Raw genomic sequence first — 22,796 nt, 5'->3', positions numbered from 1 at the left:
ATGACAGCCTGGTCTCCTTAACTTCATCCTTCATCCACGTAGCGAGAGGCTGGGGTCCCAGGTCAGTTTGCACCACCGCCTTTGCAATTCTTATCTGTGGGCTTGGCCCCACCAACTGCTGTGCCCTGTGAGCACCTGCCGCATCGGCATCACCTGGGAGCCAGTTAGAAATGCAGAGTCTCGGGCCCCCACCACCTCCAGATGCAGCATTGGACTTGCAGCCTCAGCTGGACCTGGGATGGGGGACCCTATTGCCAAGACCAGTGCCCTCACCCTGAGCTATGGAGCCAATGGAGAATCCCATTTACCATCATGTTATCCGCACATAGAATGGGATCTCAAATTCCCCTGGAAATGTTCTTTCAATACAACGAAAAGAACGTGTACCCCTTCTTCACTCAGGGATGCTCACTAGAAACGTCTCCCCTATTTAATGACAAAGATTAAGCTGACCCTACTGACCTGAAAGGGTTACTCTAGGTATTCCTTCATGTTTAAAGATAAAAATTGAGACAGGTCTCAAAAAAATGGCATCACAATAAAAACCATAATTTCAGATTGCATAAATGAAATAATGGATATAAAAGTTCTTTAAAATTACAGGCTCTTAAATGCAAAGCATTAATTATTGATTTTTATTTTTACATCTCTTGGAACAGTCCCTTCAGTACTTTTTGCCTGTGTGAAATTTACTCAACATTTATACAATCTGGAGTTATTTCCCCATTTTTCAAGGGTTCTCGTTTTTCCTTCGTACATGTTGCGGGGGGGCGGGGGGGAGAAAGTTGTAACTTTAAGCATTTTAATAGTCAATGACTCCTAATGGAAGTTTCTTCCTGATCCTACATGTTCATTTTGTCTTGGATGAAAACTGTCTTTAAACTCTCAATGCTGGAAAGGCCAGGAAAGCCAACTTTTAACTTGTCTGAAAGAGAACAAGTATCGGTTATCGATTATGGCAAATTTATTTTTACTAGTTGCCTCTTATTAAGGAAAGCCAGTTTTAGCAGCTGGTATATCATTTTTAAGGGATGTTTAAAGGCTGCCAGGATGAAGTGTGAGAAGACAGAGTCCCCGGATGCGGGACAGCAGGCCCCCGGTGAATGGACATGCAGCGAATAGCTCTGCTCTGACGGGGTCAAAAGAAGTCTCCCATGGCCACATTAATCTTCCCTTTGTTCCAAAAGATTAAACATCTTGAATATACCCTCACCTTCACCCTTCCAAAAGTCAATGTCTCCATTTTTTTTTAATGTAATAGGAACGAGCGAGCAGACAGACCAATTTGAGCTTTCTGTTTCTGTCTCAGTTGCCCACCGCCTGGTTAACACTTCTGCCTTTTATGCTGCACTTTATATTCCTGGAAGTCTGATTGTACCTTTTACTGTTCAATTTTTTTTCCCCTTTAGATTAGTTCAGCATGACTGTTTTATAGTGAACTTAATACAACTGCATTCCAAAGTAACTAAACATTTAGTATTGCCATTTGGAAAAAAAAAAAAAAAAAGCCTTAAGCATTTTAGATGTCTGCATATTATTTGCCTCTGGAGCCATAATTGTGGAAAGTTGTGTTCAGCTTTCCACCTTCTAATCAAGTAAAGGCATCAAAATGAATATCCTAGATAAGCCGCACATTTTTTCTTCTATAGCCAGGGAGTATTTTAAAGCACTTAATGCTTTACAGACCTTCCCCCCCCCACACACACTATAAACAAAAACAAAGCGTCTTTGCTACACACATTGGTTTTTCCCTGAAATTATAGATCTTCTTAGAATTCCAGCAATTCCTTCTAACCTTAGAAACTTGGAGTTGGAAGGGGCAGCATCCTAGGGTCAAAAGGCCCACCTGGGAATTTACACCTGTTCACAGTATCCAGATGGGGCCATTTACCCTCTCGGACACGCTGACTCCCTCTCTCAGGAGCCGGCCTGATCCGTTTACACCCTGTGCTCATTATTAGAAAGTTCTTCTTCACGTTGATCGCAAATATGCTTCCCTGTGACTTCTCCATTGGTGACCTGCTCTTTGGAGAGCTAAGGTAGCGTCCGGGTGGTCCGAGGTAAGGGAATGAATTTGGCTGCATAAGCACAGAAATTTGAAACCTGGCTCTACTGTTCATTGGTTGTGTTTACCTGGAGGAATTTTCTTAGCTTCACTAAGCTTCTCTTTCTCCAGGTGCAAAATGGAGATAATGGTTTATGAATTATCATTGAGTTTTGGCATGAAATGATAGAGTGCCTGACACATGGAAATGCCTTTAAATGGTGGGCATTATTATTTCTGTTTTCAAGTGTTACCATTTGTTACTGACATATTAGCGATTTCAGAGCGTGTTCACTCACGTAGTTCTCCCAATTCTTACACATTTTTCTAGCTAGCGCCACTTCTCTGGAGAGCAGGAAGGATGTCCTAAATTCACACACAATCTCTTTCCAGAGTCTTAAATGCACTGTTCGTTTTTCTAGGAGTTAAATCAGAGTCTTATTAACAATATGTGCTTTTTTGAAGACAACTTCCACAAGCCTCAGCCATTTCTGTTCTACTCGGATATAATGAGAGACGAGCAGTGCATCCTAAAATGGTCCAGTTGGAACTACACTGCAGAATTCTCTGGGGTTTAGACCTGCTTCCTCCCTACTGATTTTCATCCAGTCCGTCTCGTCCAGCTGTGCTAAGAAAAGAAGTGTGGATGTCTCATTTCTTAGGTTACGGATTTTGCCTCTTAGGTGTTACCATTGCTGAATTTAGATACCTTTTCAGATACGAGATTAGAAAGTTTTGTAAATTCTTATTCTGAGTTAAATGCATCTTATGTTATGGCTGCTGAGACATCAGTGTGTTGTGACCTGTTTGTGTGTCTGGGGTTTCGCTTCTGCTCCTCTCACTGACCCATGATTGTGTTCTTTTATGAAAGTTGTAAGAGGATTTCTAGCACGCCAGCACTTGATTCAGAAAAGGAGCATCAGACAGCAAGAGGTCACGTCCATCAACAGCTTCCTGCAGATTACAGAGGACATGGGGCTGAAGACCTACGATGCCCTGGTCATTCAGAACGCTTCTGACATTGCCCGTGAAAATGACCGGCTGCGGAACGAAATGAATGCTACTTACCATAAGGAGAAGGTGGAGGCCAGACACAAGCCAGAGGAAGGAACCAAAAGGTAAAGGCAGATAGTATGCAACTTTAATTACCTTTGTCATTGATCCAGTGGAGTCAAGAAAATCCCGATAGCGCTTAATGCAGGGTTCACTCAAACCTGACGGTGGCCACGGGAACGAGCATGGATGTGTGCATGGCTTCCTATTTGAAACCTCCGAGCAATCTAAAAGGGTCCCTTCTCGTGCTTTCTTTTCATGCAATAGATGCTCTGTGTTAGTTTCTCTGTATGAAACGTTATTGCTTCCCTACGTGCTGCACCGCTTACCGTCTCAAGGCCAGAGTTTTAAGGCAGCTCATATTTCTGTCTTAGCAAAAATATACACCTGGGTTCTTGACATCTTTATACAAGTATTATGTATATGAGGGTGACTCATAGAAACTTCTGGAAGTCTGACCCAAACAATGGAGAAGCCACTCTGAAAACAGAGAAGTGGTGAAATCGATGTTTTGTACGTATAATATTTCCCTTAGTAATTTGTCACAGTTTCTTCGCCAATAGGGAAAGTTTTGGGGAAACACTTTTCATTTTAAAGTTCACTTTGGATGCTGAGCTTGGAATAGAAATGTGGAGGCGACCTGGTGCTTCTCCATCTTATCAGTCTTGCCTCTCTGTGAAGCATGGGGACACCCCTGATCCTCAGCACCCCACCCGGGAGGGCAGGGACCTGGGCCCTCACTAGATGTCAGGCAGGTGTTTGTTTTTCCATAGGAACTTGGCGTTAGCTGGTCTTTTCTCACTTGAAAATGACTCCCCTTTGCCTCAACTGCCGGTGTCCAATGATTTTTTATTAAAGATGAAATGGTGATGTGTCTCTCGCTAATTAGCTTCAACTATCTCTCCATGATTAAATACTGAAGAAATTCCCTTTGTACGAAAAACTGTAATTAAACATTACAGGGAAAACAAATTATTCACTGAGCGCCCTGCTTTCATCTCTGGCTAGTTCATTTTCTACATGGGTGTCTGGCTCTGCCTCGTGGTAGATCCCAGCCTGGCTGGGGCTCCGCCACACAAAGATATAATTACACAAACAAACGCTCGGAGACTCCTTGTGAAATGAACGCATTGGCATCTCACTAGTACATGATTACATTGACATGTGAAGCCAGAAGGGATTTTTTTTTTTAAACCAGATAACTATTAATTTTATCTGACTTCCAGAATAGTATTTATTATTTTCGCTGCTGGAACTAAACAGCCACCCCAATTTCCCAATTTGATTATGTATTCGTTTGCCTGATATAAAATTAAGTGAAGAAGTCTTTTTCTATGTATTTATTGAATACCAGCAGTTCCCTTGGCATTGCACAACCAGATGGGGTAAGAGAACAAAAATAATAATTCTGCACATCATTAAATATTGCTCGTGGGGTTTAAATTGCAAGGAGAAAAGGGGGGAGAGAGAGAGGTGTAAATCTTTGACAGTTTTAAGTCAAGTACGTACTCTTCGGCAATGGGAGATGGTGATGAACTCCCAGCATCTGATGCATCAGTAACTCTGTATTAAGATGGATTTACCAGAAATTATCATTCAGATTGAAATTCTGGTTTCTTGATTTGCTTAATAATCAGAGTGTGAAAAATTCATTCAGTGAATGCCTGATAGAAAATGTGGCGCTCCTTAAGCAGTGCTATGTTTGTGTGAGATTCTTACAAAGTCACCATGATGAATCTCCATCGTGCTCATTTATCAGAGAGCAGGGGCCGGAAGGATGGGCAGCGCTCTCTGGATGCGCCCGTTTCCAGAGCGCTACGCACGCATCCTCCAGCCGCGGAGGGGAAGGCTCTTTACCAAAAAGCTGTGATTATGTCTGCTTGAGCGGGTTCATTGTGACCGTCTGAATAATGCATCTGGGCCCCTCTGGTGGGGTGCTCTTTGTGTTTTGTTCCCCCAAGAGCCGAAGACAAGTGTGGACCCAGGCATTTCCACTACAGCTCCGTCCCGGTCCCCATGGCAGTGGATGGCCTGATCCAGTCTCTGGCTGGCCCGTCCACCCGGTCTCCTTCTCTGCACTCGGTGTCCAGCCTGGATGACAGCAGTGGCCTCCCCTCACCGCGGAAACAGCCTCCACCCAAGCCAAAGAGGGACCCCACCACGCGGCTGAGCGCATCCTATGAGGCCGTGAGCGCCTGCCTGTGGGCAGTGGCCAGGGAGTCCGCCAGTGAAGGTCAGCAGAGGGAGGGAGGGGGGCGCCTTGTCGGGGCCCCGATGCTCTGCCTCCCGGTGTCTGAATGAACCCAGCAGGATCGTTGCCCTAATCTATTTTTAATAGAAATAAGTCCAGTTGTTAGCTTACCAGCAGCTCTTTCACCATTAAATATAAATCCTATGTATTCAGTTCTCTGAGGGTGTTAGGGAAAAGCTACTCATATGACATTTCCTTACCGCCCGTCCCCACGTCAGCGTCGTCAGTGTGGGCGAGGGCCTCTGACCAGAGCACGTCAGAGTATCTGTCCTTGGCCGGGGAAATGTTCACTGGTCAAAGCCTAAAAAAATTCATCGGGCATCCCTATTGTCACCGTCTGATTAAAAACCAAGCCTGCTTTATCATGGGGAAAGTGCAACTTTCAGGCAGAGGAGACTCACACTGCAACAAAATCCAGTCAGCAGAACTTTGGGGTCTAGCTGAGGGAAGTTTCTGCATCGGCAGCCTAGAAATATTTAGGCAGAAAAGGGGGAAACCAGAGTCTTCTCTCCATGAGATCTCTCATCGACTAGTACATGTGACCGTTATCACTGAATTATTCATTTTTCAAAGAGTGAACAATAGAGGCAGGACGCCTTGGCAGAGCAGGTACCGATTCCAGGGTTATGTATCACCTACCCACAGGCAGGCCCCATCGTAGGCCCTAGGGCATACATCATAAATAAAACAAACGGGATCATCTTTCCTTGTGGGGTTTCCGTTCTCGTGTGGGAAGACAGATGCTCGACACGGTACACAAGTCCATACGTGAAGTATTTTAGCAGATCACGGCTGCAGAGAAGCGTACACAGGGTAAGAGGTGGTAGTGCAGGGCGGGGGGTGAAACTCTACATGGAATGGCATGTAGGTTCCACTAGAAAGCTCCTGAACATGGGACAGCTCACAATTCCTTCCATAAGCAAATGAGCCAGGAATACAAGAGCGCAGCAAAGCCACACGCTCACCTGTGGGAGAAGATGGGTGATACCACGGGGTCAGTGGAAAGCCCACGGCTCAGGGGCCACGAGCAATGAGAAGGCCCCAGCTACCTACAAAGATGCTTCTTACTGGTCACTAAAAGGAAGAATGGATTTTTAAGAGAATATTAAAAAAAAAGAAGGCTATTACTATTGTAATGTTCGAGTTACGTCATGGTAATACGGAGATGTAGGAAATGTAGGAGACATTCCTGAGTTTGGGGAGAGGAGTACAAGTGTGTTTCTGACGTTGTGGCAGCAAAAATAGCCACGAAAGGAGAAAATGGGGTTAGGGAAATCTCAGGAGGACAGGCTTCGGCAGACATAGATGTGAGCGCAGACCCAGTTTTAGAGCGGGGTCTGCGGAGATGCGTGGCCTCCTCCGATGCACCACACTGACCACAAGAGGCTGTAGGCTGAACAGATCAGAAATACGCTCCCGGGGCAAGGGGATACATCCCATTTCCGGCCCTACTTTTGGACCTCTGCCCAGGATTTATGGTATAGAGCTCAAAAAAGTGTGCTGAAGGAAGCTCCTTTGGCTTATTGGAAGAGGAAGAATGGCATCCAACAGGCTAACCCTGATGAGATGCGGAGCACGTGGAATAGACCCAGGATAGCATCAGAAGCTGGAAAAACAGGAAACAAGATTGAACATTGCAGCCTGTGGAAGGTGGTTCCCTGTCCTGATTCGAATGCTGCACACGCGCTCTAGAGATTTGAGGAAGTCGGCCCCAGAATAGTCCGTAGCATCTAAAAACTCCTGTGTGTGCCCATTCCAAAACCATCTGCCCTGGACTTGAGATTCTGGAGTAGTCAGGTGATGCCAACTAGTCACGTCATCGGGAAGGGAGAGAAAGTATTGCGGATGACGTCAAAACACATCCATTAAGAAAAAGTGACTGGAGAACCATAGGAGAGAAAATATATATATAAAAGCAGATGACAGGGAATTGCCACTCCTCTGAGGAATCACCAGGCTCTTCAGTCTCGCTGTTTAAAATACATGATGTGATACCATTAGAGTTCCAAGACTTACAGGAAAAACTTAAGTTCTTGGAACCTAATTTAGCAGGCATGCGACCGAGGTGCTTGTCGGGGTCTCCCCCGCTGATCGCAGCACCCCATGAACTCAGATTTTGGAGGCCAGCCCCGAAGGTGGTGCTTTGATTGCTGTCTACAGTATGTGTCCTTTCTTACAAGATTCCTCACACGGACTCTGCGCCCACCACCACATCTCCTGCCGCTGGAGATGAATTCCTCCATCAAAGCTGCTGATCCGATCAAGCAGGTGTGCTCACTGCCCTTGCAGCACGTATAGCATCAGGAGTCGGGGGCCAGTGGGGGTCTGGTCACCAGGATTTCCAATCCATAACTGCAAGGTGGCAACACCCTCCTGAGATAAACCCACTGTGCACAGGGGCTCTGGCCCCGTTTATGCCTTTGTGACAGGAGCTGAGGTGTCCAGAACAGAAGCCACTAGCCATGTCTGGCTATTAACATTGAACTTCAAATTAAGTGAAATTTAGAACTCAGTTCCTCAGTCATTAGTGACACTGCAGGGGTGTGGAATCTCCAAACATCGCAGAAAATTCTGTCAGACAGCATTGATTCTACACACTTGTACCCCGAGGACAATGCTGAGTTTTTTGTACCCCATAGTACGTCACAAAACTGTCCTCCTTCTGCAGAAGATAGGAGGAAGCTCGGATTGCTATTTAAAATGCTCTGTCAGCCTTGGTTTCATAAGAACAAGGACCACAAGCAACCCAGTCGGTTTCTAACCTGAGCCATTCCTTACAGCTTCTTAAAAAGTCAAGTTCAGATTTTCTTCTTTTATGTGGAAAGCTGCTGATTCATCTCTGAAGGTTATGTAGTGAAGGGAGTTCTGATTAGAGAAGGAGAGCCAAGAATCTTAGAGAAATCAATGATTAGATCACGTTAAGCTTTGTGCCCATCCCTTTCCCATAGATTTTCACCCAGCAAACTTGGCCATAATAAAGATGGGCAGTGGAGAGAGCTCATTTTTTTCACCGCCTTTGTGCTTGAAAAGCATGAGGCAATTTTATGAGCCAGTAAATGTTGACACTTGTGTGCAAAATATTAGCAAGCTGGGGCCAGCTCTTTGAGAGTAGAGTCGACCCCTGAGCAACACAGGCTGGAACCGTGTGGGTCCACTTATACACGGATTGTTTCTCGATACAGTACAATACTGTAAACGTAGTTTCTCTTTCCTATGATTTGCTGAATAACGTTTTCTTTTCTTTAGCTTACTTTATTGTAAAGATACAGTATATAATACATACACAAAATATGTGTTCATGGTCTGTTGGTGTTATCGGTAAGGCTTCTGCAACAGCAGGCTATCGGTGGTAGAGTTTGGGGAGCGTCAAAAGTTACAGGCAGATTCTCACCCCTAACCTTTGCATTGTTCAAGGGTCACCTGTGCTATTTTTCAAAAGTCTGGGGTTGGCCTTTGCCAACAGTGACTAGGGGCAGGAAGAACAGGGCTTCTCCTTCTCCTTGCTAGGGGGTTCCCCAGCTCCCAGCTCATGTACCCCTCTGGAGACTTGATTCTCTAAGCCCACGGTGCAGACTTGCTCCCAGACACGGGGTAACTGGATGGGGAGATTGCAAGAGACAGATTTTGTTCGATCAGCCCTTGCCTCCCCGCTTTACTCTCCTGTCATGTAATCCCCCCACCCACCACCCCTTCAGACTCCAGCAGCCCATTCCTTAGAAATAATACCTTGTGGAATCCATAATTTTTAAAAGTAAATTGCTGTATAACTCCATTCTCAAGAAGACCATTTATGTGCATAGATACAAGAATAGTTCCTCTCTGTGGCTTAATTTGGAAATAACATTCCATTTCGTTTCTTTCTTCCTGGTCTGGTTTTTATCTTTACTCTAGAATAGCCCTTGACACATAGTAGGCACTCAATAAATACTTATTGAACAAATGCATGTTCTATAAATACATTTCTTTGTACTTCTTCCATTAAAGCAGGATTCGATTCTTATCAGTAAATCAAAATGAGCACAATTTGGCCAGGTTCAAAATGTACCCTTGAGATTTGCTGGATTTGGCCTGTCAGTGTATTTTTCGTAGAAGCCCTTGATTATATTTTTCTATTAGCTGAAATTTGACAGAAATTAGGTATTCCATGAACACCATCCTGAGAATATGTTACTGAATATAGAAGAATAGGATTGTTCTGGAGATGTTTCACAACTTAGGACACATGACTCCATTCAACACATAGTAATTGAGTGTACTCCATGAGGCTGGCTCCTCCCAGAGGGCCATGGAGACCAGTGGGGGAGATAAATGGGCAAACAAATTATAAGATAAGCAGAGTAACAGCAAAGAGAGCAGATGGTGTGGAACACAGGGCAAGGAGGCTGACCCTTGTTGGAACCTGGGGAGGAGTCGGGAAGGACATCTCAGTGACATTACGCATGGGGTGAAGTCCAGTGGGTAAAGATGGGGTAACAGCCAACGTTATGGACTCCTCCCACCAAAAAAAAAAAAAAATGCTGTAAGGTCACAATGTATCACAGCTCAGTGGAAGCCCTTTTTTTTCCCATTTGTATCTGGTTGTACATCGATACTACATTCACTCATGTATGTAGCTGGTCCACCGGCCAGCTAGCCAGCATTTATTTGAGCATCCTTTATGTCCGAGGTCCTGTGCTAATAAGCGTTAAGTTTGCTCTGAAACTAGGCAAAATCACACTGGAAGGATTGGAATACAGTGGATACGTACACACACAGATAGAACTGTTTTCTTGATGAACAAGCTTCTCATTCATTTCTTCTCATAGATTAAATATATAGGTACCTGGTTTTCAGTGAGAATAGGGCCAAATAACTTGTGTCCTACTCAAAATGGTTACCTAAAAGCCATCTGACATACCTTAGCGAAACTTCAAAGGGCAGGTATTCTGTACAAGAACATTTTATCTCCTAAGAGAACCTCAACATGATATAAGTCCCCAGATCGTTGCACGGTAGCTCAGATAAGAGTCAAGTCTGAGAATGTGGGGTTTAACCCTTAAGCTACTGTTACAACACCAGGCCTTGCCTGGAAGGTGTCCTGTGACCATGAAATGTCTACCGGACACCATCTTGATGGAGTCGCAGATGTTTTGCCCATAAATCTTAGGACTCAAAACATTGTTAAGAAAATTCTTTTTTTGGACACCTGAGTGGCTCGGTCATTAAGTGTCTGCTTTCAGCTCAGGTCATGATCCCAGGGTCCTGGGATCGAGTCCCGCATCGGGCTCCCTGCTCAGTGGGGAGCCTGCTTCTCCCTCTGCCTGCCGTTTCCCCTGCTTGTGCTCTCTGTCTCTCTCTGACAAATAAATAAAATCTTTTAAAAACTTATTTTTTAAAGAAAATTCTTAATATAAGTTCATTGTTCATAGCCCTCTGATCCATATTTGCCAATGAACTATTAGTATTTGTGTGAACACACACGCATGCAGACACGCAGAGAAACAGCCATAAAACCAAATGAGACTTTAATACTCTAACTGTGGTTTTCTAATTGTATTTTATGAAGCCCAAAGCTTTCCAGTTCTCACGCCCAAAGATTCGAATTCAGTCTTCATGGGCTCCTCTGTGTGGTCCTCAGTCAAGGTCCTTCTTGAAGCTGTAGGTGGTGGTTGGAATCATCTGAAGGCTAGTCCCTTGCACTCTGGTGCCTCGGCCATGTGAGGACTGGGACGACGTGGGCGTCTCTATCTCGAGATGTTTTCTGCACATGGTTTATGCGGTGTGATAGCTTTAGGGGAGCTGGACTTCATACATAGAGAAGCAGTGTGTCAAAGGTACATGATTCAAGAGAGAGGAAGCCAGGCAGCCTCGGAAGTCATGCAGCCTCACGTTCACCACCTCCCTCCCATCTGTCAGGCGGTCCCAAGGGTGCATCCAGGTTTAAGAAGGAGAAACAGACTCCATCTCTTAATAGGACGAAAGCAACACTATTGTGGCCAATTTTTGGAAAATACAATTCCAATCCACCCACTGGACAAAACAATTCACACCCATCCCACAGATGAAATACAGTCAGTCCTCTTCCAAACTCTCCAAAGCCTTCTTTCCCTCACCCCACCAGGCCCAGGCCCAAAGTCCCCATCTGGTTGTCTTGGTCAGACCCAGGCTTCCTGGCTGCTCAGGTGGACAGCTCTTCCAGGATGCCCCATTCTATCCGAAGACAGGCTCTCTGCTCCCTGCAGTAAGCAGACCCTGGAAGGATGGGTGTGGATGCTCTTGACTGGAGACTTGGGAGCTTGGGAGGCACTCAGCAGTTCCGAAGGACACCTGGGCACAGGTTGCTCATGGCTTGAGTAGGATTGAGTCCTGGTGCAAATGATTTTCCATGGCTCTTAGGCCCATGCTCTGTAATTTTGACTCACCTTTGAGTTATAATTCCTAATCCACTCGAGGCACCTTTTTTGGGGTTGATAGTTCTCTCAGCCTGCCTTCTGTTCATAAAATTTTGAGGCACCAGAACTCTCCATTTTGTAATGACTGTGCCCCTTTTGGTGCACACTGATACAATTCCTTTAAAAGCTTTGTGAGTTTCGTGTGAGTCAATCTGTAATCCCCTCCAATGGTGAAAAGCCACAGACACTAACTTTTTGAGACAACCTCTTCTCTAATCTGGGCTCTCTGTGGGAGTTCTGTGGAGCGATACTCTTGATATTCTTAGAAGGCCTGTGGTGTTCCTGCTTGGGAAGGATGCACGAGACACTGCTTCAGATCTTTCTGAGGTCTTGATAAAGAGTTTCAAAGTCATGACCTTGACTTCATCTTTAGCTAGGTTTTCAGGGAAATGCCCCAGATTTCATCTCTGCCTGGAAGTCACGTCCACTTCAGAATTATCTGCTATCTGGACAGCCGGGCAGTGAGGAGCCATGTTATTTTCCAAAAAAAAAAGAGAGAGAGAGAGAGAAAGTCCTGGCTCCTTTATAGTTACTAGCTCTTTCTTTAGCTTATGTCTTTACTCTCACATTTTACTAGAGACAGCTAGAATAATCCTGAAGGCAGCGTTCACACTCTGCCTGCAGCCGTCCTTCGCTAGATCCTCCAGCTCCTTGAGCACGGTTTCTGTTTTCCACATCATTGCAGGGGACACTGTTGGCAACCCTTCTGCGGTGGCCTAATAAGGGCGGCCTTTCCTCCAGCTTCCAGCATCTTCCTCACTTTCCTGGAAGCCTCCCCAAGAGCATTCTTGAGGATCACCACGCTTCCGCTCACACTGTCTTCAAGGCTCCTCCCATCTTCCAAAGCTGCTGCCATACTTTTCAAGTTACTTTGTAGCAGCACTCCACCGGACCAATGTCGGCATAGTCCTCTGTCGCTGTGTAACAAACCTCTCCAAACTGCAGTGGCTTAAAAGAACAATGATGATCCTCTCTCTCCCACGGCTCCGGCAGCTGGCTGGGCTGAGCCACAGCTGTGGTCAGTCAGTGGCTGGCGCTGGAATCATCGAAGACTCAGTTCACTATATATTTCTGGTGTCTAGGCCGGGGAAACCCGGACAGCTGAGGCCTGGAGCAGACGGGGTCGCCTGGCATCTCTCACCTCTACGGCCTTTCCGCGGGTTCTCCACAGCAGGGCTGCCCCAGGGTAGACAGACTTCATGCAGAAAGATCAGGGCCGCCAAGACGCATCCCAGGGGAGCAGGAGTTGGACAGAAGCCGTACTGCCCATGAGCCAGCCTCAGAAGGCAGGGGGCTTCCCCTTTGTCATAGTTTATTCATCAGGGGGCAGTCACAGAAGCCCTGCTGGTTTCAAGGTTCTGGACGAGCATGTGGGATTGAAAAATATTGTTGAAGCCAGTTTTGGAAAATACAGTCTGCCACAAATCCTTTAAATTATTCAAATCTTCAGAACAATTCCGTAATACTAATGTTAAAAATTTGTTTGGTTCATTAGCTTTCTAGAAGCTTATGAGCTGCTCTGTTTTAGCACATTAGAAAGCCTTTGGAATAATGCTTATGAATTACAGAATTGTGCATTTTGGGTATTTTCTGCTCTTAGAAGTTGGCTACTTTGGGGAACCCTGTATAATACTGGCTTACAAAGATGTCCAGTGGGTTAGAAAATTAGCTTTGTTCTTTTCCTTTCTCTCTTGGGTATCTCCCATTTGATTCATGTTTACAGTGTGCCAGAGTAGGAACTGGGCACCTTCCATACAGTATGTCTCCCTTTTACTCCTCTAAGTTAGTAACTGATATCACCATTTTGCGTGTGATGATACTGGAGCTTAGAGAGATGTTCCCAAGACCTCTTTTAAGTTATAGTTTGCACCCTGACCCCCCCCAACACATACACATACTTCAGTGACCCCCTTATTGTGGCCTGCTGTTCCTGGTCCTCATGGCATGTATCACATTCCAACATGCGAGAGAATTTACTCATCTGTTTCATTTACTTGCTTTTATTGTCTGACACCTCCCACTAGGGCAGAAGAAGGTACGGAACATTCTGTCTGTGTTCACGAATGTGTCTCAGTTAAATGCTGCTTGGATGCGTGACTAAGTGAATGACTGCATGAGTGATGGTCGCTCTGGGATCTGAATCCAGATCTGACTCCAGAGCCCTTACTTTTAGCCATGATACCCCCCTGGAGACGGACACCACTGTAATACATGCATAATGACAGGCTGTCTCAGATAACTCGGGAACTCAGCGAAATTAGCTGCGCTTATATTACAAATTCCTTCAGATTAGTAAAATACCAAATTAATGAAATAGTTGAAGATTTTCGAGAAGTTTTGCTACTTCAGCAAAACTTTACACAATTTTCTGAAATTACCATCTCAGTTTCAAGAGAAATTATAGTTAATAAGAGCACTATTACAATATATAGTAAAAATATATTAGAAAAAGAAGTCTCTTGGAATTTTTTTTTTGGAATTGTTTTAACATTAACCTTTAATAAATGTTTTAGGGTCATACTTAAGTGGTTCTTCTCCCTCTGTCATTGTTTTTCTGAGTATCTCCCATTTCAACTTAAGAAGTTTCCACCTTAGAAGTTTTTTGTTGTTTTTTGTTTTGTTTTAAGTAATCTCTGTGCCCAGGGTGGGGCTCAAATTCTCCACCCTGAGATCAAGAGTCCCGTGCCCTCCCCACTGAGCCAGCAGGACACCGCTCCACCTTAGAAGCTCTTAGTGAAATGTTGCACTCTTGATTTCCCTGTTAAATATGTGTTTCTCTTAAGGATTCAAATATGTTGTAAAACTCACCCCAAGCATCGTGTTTCATAAAGTTCTTTTCTAAGAAAATAATCTCTCCATGCACGTTGGTGTTTTTGTTGGTGTTTTGTTCACTGTGTACCCCTTACAATGAGCTTAGGAATTTCCTTCAGGAAGCATCCATATGCCACTAACTAGCTCATGTGCTTGCTGGCCCTAGTCTTTATTTTCTGGTCTCTAAAATCGTGAGGATCGGTTCAGCCAACACACTTACCTCACAGCTGCATCAGGCCCCAAGCGTTCAGGTCTAGTAGGTTCCAGCAGCAGATCTGAAAGGCCCTTCCCAGGGCTTCACCAGGAACGCCCCCTTCGCAGGTGGCTGCCAGGCGCCTTGCTGCCCACATGACGCCTTCCTCCACGGGTAGCTGCGGCCTCCAGCTCCAGGATCTGAATAGGTTTCCTCCCTGGCAGTCTGGGGCTCTGGAAGGTGGAGGGAGGCAGGCGGGTGCTCGCGGGGGGCCCGGGGTCTGGCTAACACCTGCCATCCCTCCGCTGTCCCCTGCAGTGCTCACCCGGCCCCGACCTCACAGCGACGACTACAGCACCATGAAGAAGGTTCCCCCTCGCAAGCCCAAGCGCAGCCCCAACACCAGGCTCAGCGGCTCGTCGGAGGACATGGCGGGCGCGCGGCGCAGAGGCGGCCCGCAGCGCGCTCCCGGGGTCCCCGCGCCCCCCGCGCCCCCCGCGCGCGCCCCGCCCGAGCCCCGGCCCCCGCCCCCGCCCGAGCCCGAGCCCGAGCCCGTCTACATCGAGATGGCGGGCCGCGCCGGCAGCCCCGAGCAGGCCGAGGCCGTGTACGAGGAGATGAAGTACTTCGTGCCCCCCGAGGCGTCCGCGTCGCCCCCTCTGCTGAGCGACAGTCGGAACCCCGTCACCTGGGAGGACGGCGACGGGGGCGGCCAGGCCGCTGGGCCCTGCAAAGACGCGTGCGACATCCCGGCCCCTTTCCCCAACCTGCTCCCTCACCGTCCCCCGCTCCTGGTGTTCCCCCCGACCCCTGTCACCTGCTCCCCGGCGTCCGACGAGTCGCCCTTGACGCCGCTGGAGGTGAAGAAGCTGCCCGTGCTGGAGACCAACCTCAAGTACCCGCTGCAGGCCGAAGGCTCGAGCCCCCTGTCTCCACAGCACGCCAAGAACCAAAAAGGCGACGCGGACAGGCCCGCGTCCCCCGGCCCGCCCGCCGCGAGCGGGTCCCCCCTCACGCCGCCGGCGCCCCGGCCGCCCACACACTTCGCCTTCCCCCCGGAGCCCGCGGGGAACGCGGGCCGAGCGGCGGCGGCCGGCCCCGACGTGTCCAAAGCGCCCCAGCCGCCCGGCTCGGCGCCCGCGGGGGGCCCGTGCAGCTCCTTCTGCAAGGCCCCCTACTCCCCGGGGCGCGCAGCCAGGGCCGAGCACCGGAGGGCCAGCGCCAGCCCCTCCTCCCCGGGGCCCTACAGCCCCCCGAACTGCAGGGCGCTCGGCAGCCCTCTGGACGAGCTCGCCAGCCTCTTCAGCTCTGGAAGGAGCGTGCTCCGGAAGTCCGCGGCGGGGCGCAGGATCAGGGAGGCCGAAGGTAGGGGAGCCGACACGGGGTGTGCACACTGGGACGGACGTCCGTCTGGGCCTCGGTGGCCGCGGGCTGCAGCGCGCGCACACGCACACACATGCACACACTGCGGGCGGCCGGTGGCGGGCCGTTCGGGGCAGGTGACAGCGTGAAAAATCGTATGCGGCCCATGTGGTCAAGTGGGTAAGAATTCAGATTTCCATTTTGCACGGAAAGGCTCGTGATATAAAAACACACAGTGCTAAAAGTGGGTTCAGTACGTTTTTATGACTTGTAAGGATGGGAGCAAGATTAAATTTGTTCTCTTTTCTCTAATAATGCTCCCTTCTAACGCGGAAGTGGAAATTTTTGTAGCATTATCTGGCCGATTCCCATTTGATTCAGGGTTCACCATGAATGCCTGAGTGTCCTTCTGTCTGGCTGTCCATCTCACTTCCAGGCCAGGTGTCTGGGGTGAAGACCTGCCCATCACTACCTTGTACTTAATACTGCTCACCTTGATATTGCTTTGGATGAATGATTTTTCTTCTGTTCATGTACCACCCACGGAGCGTTTTAACTCCCATCTGTGAATTCCTGTATCTTCTCATGGAGCAGCTCAGCCTAAGGCGTGGCTTGCACTGACAGTCCACTCACTTAGTGAGCAAAGCCCCCGGCTACTGCAGCCAGCGGCTGTTGCCTGTATAAAAAAAAAGAGCCTGTAGTTTGTGTTCCTATAAAAGCAGAAGATAGCTAACAAAAAGATCCCCATAAGGAATTTTTGCTAACCACATGGTACTCCATTCAGATAAGGTAACCTTTGTACCAATGGTGTTGTTTGGCGAAGGTTCGCATAATAATCACAAATAACATAAATCATCTTCCCCAAAAAAACCTCCTAAGGCTTTTATACAAAAGCAAGGTATTTCCCAATGCTCTGTGTTTTGAGGGAAAATTACATTAATATAAAGCTTCTTCTCTTTAAGGAAGTTCTAACAGGTCTCCTTAGTCTTGGTGCCATTAATACCCACCCCTTCCGGTAAAAGGCAACTATTAACATCCTCGCTTTACAGACAGATGGGAAACTTTGAGGTGAAGAGGTAAAGGCCTTCTCAAGGTCAAGTTGGTAGGATTGGAAATAAAATGTTGCTTGATGATGTAACTTTTTATATACACATTCACTTGCTGTCTCTCCAAAAGAAAATATATAAACATGTTAGCTTTCATCATTTGATTAGGAAAATTACTTTTCCATTTAGGAAAATTAGAAAAACTCTAGAAAATCTAGAAAGCAATCTGAATAAGTGAAAACTAGATCGAGGTAACAACACTTAGCAAATGAATAAATAACCTACTCCCTATTTATTCTTCAGATAAATACGCCAGTTGTTTGTTTTACTAACAATTTAAGTATGGAGCCATTAATAAATGAAATTGTCTTTGTAAGTAGAAGAATGTTTGAATTTCACAAGTCATATATTATATTTGAAGGAACAAAATGGAATCTACGAGAAAAGCATTAAATGCACAAATTAATATTTGCTTTTAGAACTAAAAGTTAATTAAAACCTCATAAAGCTCATTTTACCGTAGTTAGGAATTGGGTGAATTCTTCTTGACTCTCTTCAGGAAAGTGAAGTGAATGGATTTCTAGACACACCTTGTCATCTGGAAATCCCTGAGCTGAGGACTCAGTGTAGTGAGAAGTACAGTGGGGCCTCCAGGCATGGTGCGTGAATTTGCTAATTATATTTCCCTGTGGTGGAATAAGCCAGTATTTGAGAACACGTATCAAAACCTCAAGTACAGTACTGTTAGTTCAAATCTAAAATTATAAAATACCTATTTTTCTACCGTGGGCTTTTACAAAACAGTCTTTGTTTGAAAAAATTGGCTTGAGTCACTTATGACTTTCTCATAAATACATGAATTGGCAACTTCTGCCCCAGCACGGTAGCTGTAAACCAAAAATTTAACAGTATGAGACCAGGTCATCCTCACACACCAGATTACTGGAGCTCCAACTCCACATTTGAGAACTTGGTAATTCGTGATGGTCCGTGATGTGGGAAATAGGTTTGCGCGTTTGCATGGCATGTTCTCATGGGATCTTATAGGTCGTTCTTTTAGAATAAAAGGGGCTAAAGATAAGATGTGGAAGAGAAAAGGTCTTCATGCTGAAACTAATCACTGGAGCTGCTATATGATGATTAAGGTTTACACAGTTTGATCCTGAAGTCAGTAATCCATTTTCTTCTGAATGAATTGAATGGCTCTTATTAATGATTTACTGTAGTCTTGGGATTTCTTCCCTTTAAGGCTTTAAATCGTCTACTTTACCCTCTTTATATTTAAAGATATTCTTATTTTCACCTGAAATGGCTTTCTTACCAAATAATCCAGTGGGCGGCTAATTCACCCTCCAGGCACCTAAATTAATTACAGCTCATTTCTTGGATTTGTGGTCTGGGGAAATTGTTCTGCAAATTTTGCAGAAGCATTCAGGATATTCCCCTCGCCTCTTTGGAAAGTGACCTTGAGGAGATTACACTGCTCCCTATTACCCTGCTGTGGGCATTTCCAGTTAAAATAGAAAAGACAATGAGTTGTGTGTAGTCATGAAGTCATGAAGTCCTATGGTGTGTCATTCTGCTCCATCACTGTTCTGCAGACTTAGATATAGGATTTCACAAATATTATCTTCCTCCAAACGGTTGATTTTCTATTGACTTGAGGGCATGTGACCTGAGGCATATGAAGTCACTCAGATTCTAAGAATTCAGGATGCACGCGTGCAGACAGAAGGATGCGGATGGTGATGGGCCCACAGCCCCAGAGGAATGATGCTGACAGCCAATGGCTGTAGTGCCTACTGGGCAGTTATTGTTTCCATGACCCATTTAATTCTCTCAAGACGAGAAGCTCTCTGCTACTATGATCCCCATTTCACAGATGGGAAAAAATGAGGCACAGAGCAGACCCCCTTGCTCTCAGCGCCATCCTACTGTGCGCGACATCACGTGACTCGAGTGCAGTGATTCTGCTGCAGAAGCAGTTCTGTCGACAAGCACGGTGGTGCCTCGGACAGCAGGAAACAGAGGACAAGGGTTTAAACGTTCGCGTTTGCTTGCCTGAGCTACAACAAGTCGGAGTCCTAGAGTTGGGGTGGAGAAAACAGTTTCACAAATTTAAAAATGCGAAACATGTACGTGACAGCTTGGGAGTATATATACAGTTTTGGAATAGCGTATGTGGGCCACTTGGCCCTTAACGTTGAGAGTGACTAAATGTTTAATTACCTATGCCTTTCTAGATGCAGTTATCCCATTCGGTCACAAAATGTTTTTCATCTGATAGAATATGACTAATATTATGCCAATTATTTCTAGTTGCTTAGTTTCAAAAATCGTGAGACCTAATTCGAATGGAAGGAGAGATTCATTGGCTTGTGTAGGCCACTAGGGGGCTCCATTGTTCCAAATGGTATCCCGGAGTGCGGGTGCGTTTATCTAGAACATGAAATAAAATGAGCATGTCATTCTCCACTCATTGAAAAGACCAGGCTGATAGGACTTTGACAAAAATGCAGCACACCTCCAACATCTAGAGAAGGAAGGAGGAGAGCCCGGCTGAATTAAGAAAAAGTCTGATTTGCAGAATATTTTTATAAAAATTGTTTTATTACTTTTGATATTTCTCATCCATAGTTTATAAGATATAAATAGGTGGTTAAAAATGATGTAAATAACAACAAAAAATGTACAGAATTTGTTTGCATATAGATGTTTATTAAATACCTATTTGATGAAAACCTACCTGAAAAAAAGCAGCTTGACATATGACTGTATTTAATAGACCTAGCCCTTGAGGTATTTTTACTTAAAGAGAATCACCTAAGCCAAATGGAAATCAGTGTTCATTTCAAATGCTTTATTTTATTGCATACACATTCTGAGTAAGAATATTTTGAGTTTTAAATCAGTGTTCTATAGCTGAACTTTTACAGTTTAGTATTTTATCCCTTAGGGCCATTTGTTTAAAAGGGAGTTCTTTTTACAGTTGGCCTTATGGAAAATTTCAAACATACGCAAAAGTAGAGGGAATACATGAATGAACTCTCTCCATGGCCAATCTTGCTTCATCTCCAGTCTTTCCCACCCACCTTGTTCCCCACTGGACTATTTTGAAGTGCATTCCATTGTCAAGTCAGTTTATTAATAAATATTTACAAATATTTTATTTAAAAAGTCCTTTAGAAAAAAATAAAAGATTTACATCACCTTAATTTGTCCAGACCAGTGGATCCATTTCAGCCTTCCCTGACCTGAGCCTGAGGCTCCTAAGAGAAACCCGCTTCTGGAAACCAGGGCATCATTTTTCACGATAGAGACAAAATGATTCTCAGGGGTTAGCTTTCTACTGAAAGAACACTGACCTGCGAGATCTTCTACACGGGCTTCAAGGGCAGCCCCTGAGGTGGGCAGCTGGTGCAGGCAGCCCCCCGTACTACCACAAAAGATAAAATTAAAAAGGGTGGATCTCTAAATATTACACCCAAACAGAACTAAAAGACCAACGTTGCAAAAGACATACAGTTGCTTCTGAAATCAATATTTTATGAGGTTTAGATGCTTCCATGCCAAGTTAAGTAGCTACTTATTCATTGTTTAGTAACAAGAAGAATGCTTTAAAATCACTGAAATGTCATGAAATTGCTGGCAGAAGTCTGACTTGCTCGAGGGCGATGTCTGTAAGCTGCCATTCTGTCCTTGTGTTTGAAGCACAAGTTTGGACACCATCTTCATTCAATCTCTGCCTCATGCTAGTGAGATCACAGCAGAGGAAACTGCTCTGTTTCATGCAAATCTCGACCTCCCAGAATGGGATGCAGAGCTTGGCATCCCATAGGCTTCCTGCCTCTATGCGGGTTCTTCTAGCACTTTGTCCTGTGCAGGGGCTGCTTGTCTTCCTCCCTCCCTGCTCGGTTTCTCTCCGTCATGATTTATTTGGGGGGAGGGCTTGAGATGGGGGGGTGGCCTGAGGCATCTTGAAAATCATGAAGGGTGTGGACAGACAGGCACATAGTTTACTGATGTGTCTGCCTTCCTGCCTCACATAAGAGTCTGCCTCCCATGCAAACAAGGCATTCCTCTGCATTCTGGAACGATTTTGAGTCAACACTAAATGTCCCTTATTTTCCAAATGAGTAAGTCCTTTGGAAAGATGAGCTTAACACCCCAGAGAAGCAAGTTCTCTGTCTCTCACTAAGTGGCTAGGAGGCAAGGACGCACTGTGTAGGTTTTCCCCGTGCAAATGAGCCCGAGCTTTGACAGGAGGAGAAGCTACCTCTGTGTGAGAAAAGGACTGTGTTCACCAAGTTCTCAGCCCCTCTGCAGTAACAGGGAACCTCTGTATTTGGGATGTGTTTGCAGTGTTTCTAATCTCCCAAATCATACTTAGCTCATCTCCACTTAGAAATAAGCTTTCATTTTTAATAGATTGATCAGTAGCCAAACTTACCTACGTTAACAGCACAAAGCTCTTTGTCTTCTATATGAATGGGACAGTTTTTTTTAAATGTCTAATATTTGTTGTGAACGTTTGTGACATTCTTCTCGCAATTTATAGCACCTTCTCTTTATGAGTGCCCAAGAATTCCCCCAGGGCAGTTGTGCAACTGGGGGCCCGTAACGGACTTGCATTAACTCGCAGAGCTAATTCCCTAATACATTTACCTAGTGGAAGCACGGGGCTTGCTACTGGGAATCGAGAAATGGAGAAATTCGTATTGTCCCTGTTCTCTCACCGACTATAGGACATAGGCGGGTCCGTCCGGTTTCGGTGAGTGAAATTCTAGTGGAGGAGAGAGGCTTTAGCCGGAGGGTCATAAACCACCGGTGGGTCCGTAATTGAGCTCCAAGTGGCCCGTGAGTCCAGTGCTGGGCTTGTTCCTGATTTGGTGGAGAGGCATCATGTGTGCGTGGGGACATGTGAGCTCGGGGTACACGGGCCCCGTTAGAGCACGGGAGTGAAGGCTGCCGAAAAGGCAGAGAGAACAGAGGGCACTCCTTGCCTTGCATGGGATCAGGGCAGGGCGAGCTTTCTACCTGGAAGGTCCACAACACAGCTCTGAATGCGCTCCATTGTGTCTCCTCGCCACATGGGAATTCAGCAGGAACTCTTCGGATCTTCCCCCACAAAGACTGCAAAGAGCCGGAGGAGGGGGATGACCCAGAGGGTTAGTAGCACTTCTGGGTATGCGCATGTGACCTCGTGTAATGGAAAATACTCGGAAATGCGATGGAACATTTGTTAATGGTATTCTGTTAATAATATTAATAGCCAACGTCTGTGAGTGGTTCTTTCCTGTTGGCCAAGCACGCAGATGTCCCCAGACCCTCGGCCCTGTGTGAGGCGAGTGAAGCAGGTGCTAGCCTCTCCCTTGGCTAATGAGCAATCTGAGAGTTTGAGGGATTAAGTGACTCTCCCATAAGCACAGGAACTAACCTATCCCAGAGTCAGGAATCAGACACGGCTCCTTTCTCCGAAACTCAGGAGAAATTTCCATTTCTGTTCCGTGAGGCCATTCTCAGTCTCCACAAACGATTACAAATTTTAACTGCTACAAAGTCTCTGTCTGAGAGAATCATCCCTTTCTGAAGTTAAATGGAAACT

General features: G+C 45.9%; 1 protein-coding gene and 1 long non-coding RNA gene across 3 annotated transcripts in view; one reads left to right on the top strand and one right to left on the bottom strand.

The window, feature by feature from the left end:
* MYO16 (myosin XVI) overlaps positions 1–22,796 on the top strand; it is a 574,777-nt gene that overhangs the window by 497,685 nt on the left and 54,296 nt on the right. For both annotated transcript variants that reach the window (XM_032402627.1, XM_032402626.1), the window contains exons 30-32: positions 2,916–3,162; positions 5,059–5,330; positions 15,102–16,148. In XM_032402627.1, coding sequence (XP_032258518.1) covers positions 2,916–3,162; positions 5,059–5,330; positions 15,102–16,148 — 1,566 coding nt within the window. The remainder of the gene's footprint in view (positions 1–2,915; positions 3,163–5,058; positions 5,331–15,101; positions 16,149–22,796) is intronic.
* On the bottom strand, positions 10,691–15,690 carry LOC116631476. Its single transcript, XR_004299182.1, has 3 exons — positions 15,601–15,690; positions 14,811–15,016; positions 10,691–13,137 (listed from the first exon to the last, which is right to left on the bottom strand). It is a non-coding gene; the product is annotated as an uncharacterized LOC116631476 (long non-coding RNA).

Source organism: Phoca vitulina, unplaced genomic scaffold (assembly GCF_004348235.1).
Source record: "Phoca vitulina isolate PV1807 unplaced genomic scaffold, GSC_HSeal_1.0 scaffold5, whole genome shotgun sequence".
Lineage (NCBI taxonomy): Eukaryota > Metazoa > Chordata > Mammalia > Carnivora > Phocidae > Phoca > Phoca vitulina.
Note: the sequence above shows the minus strand (reverse complement) of the source record. Positions and strands in the feature narration are given on the sequence as shown.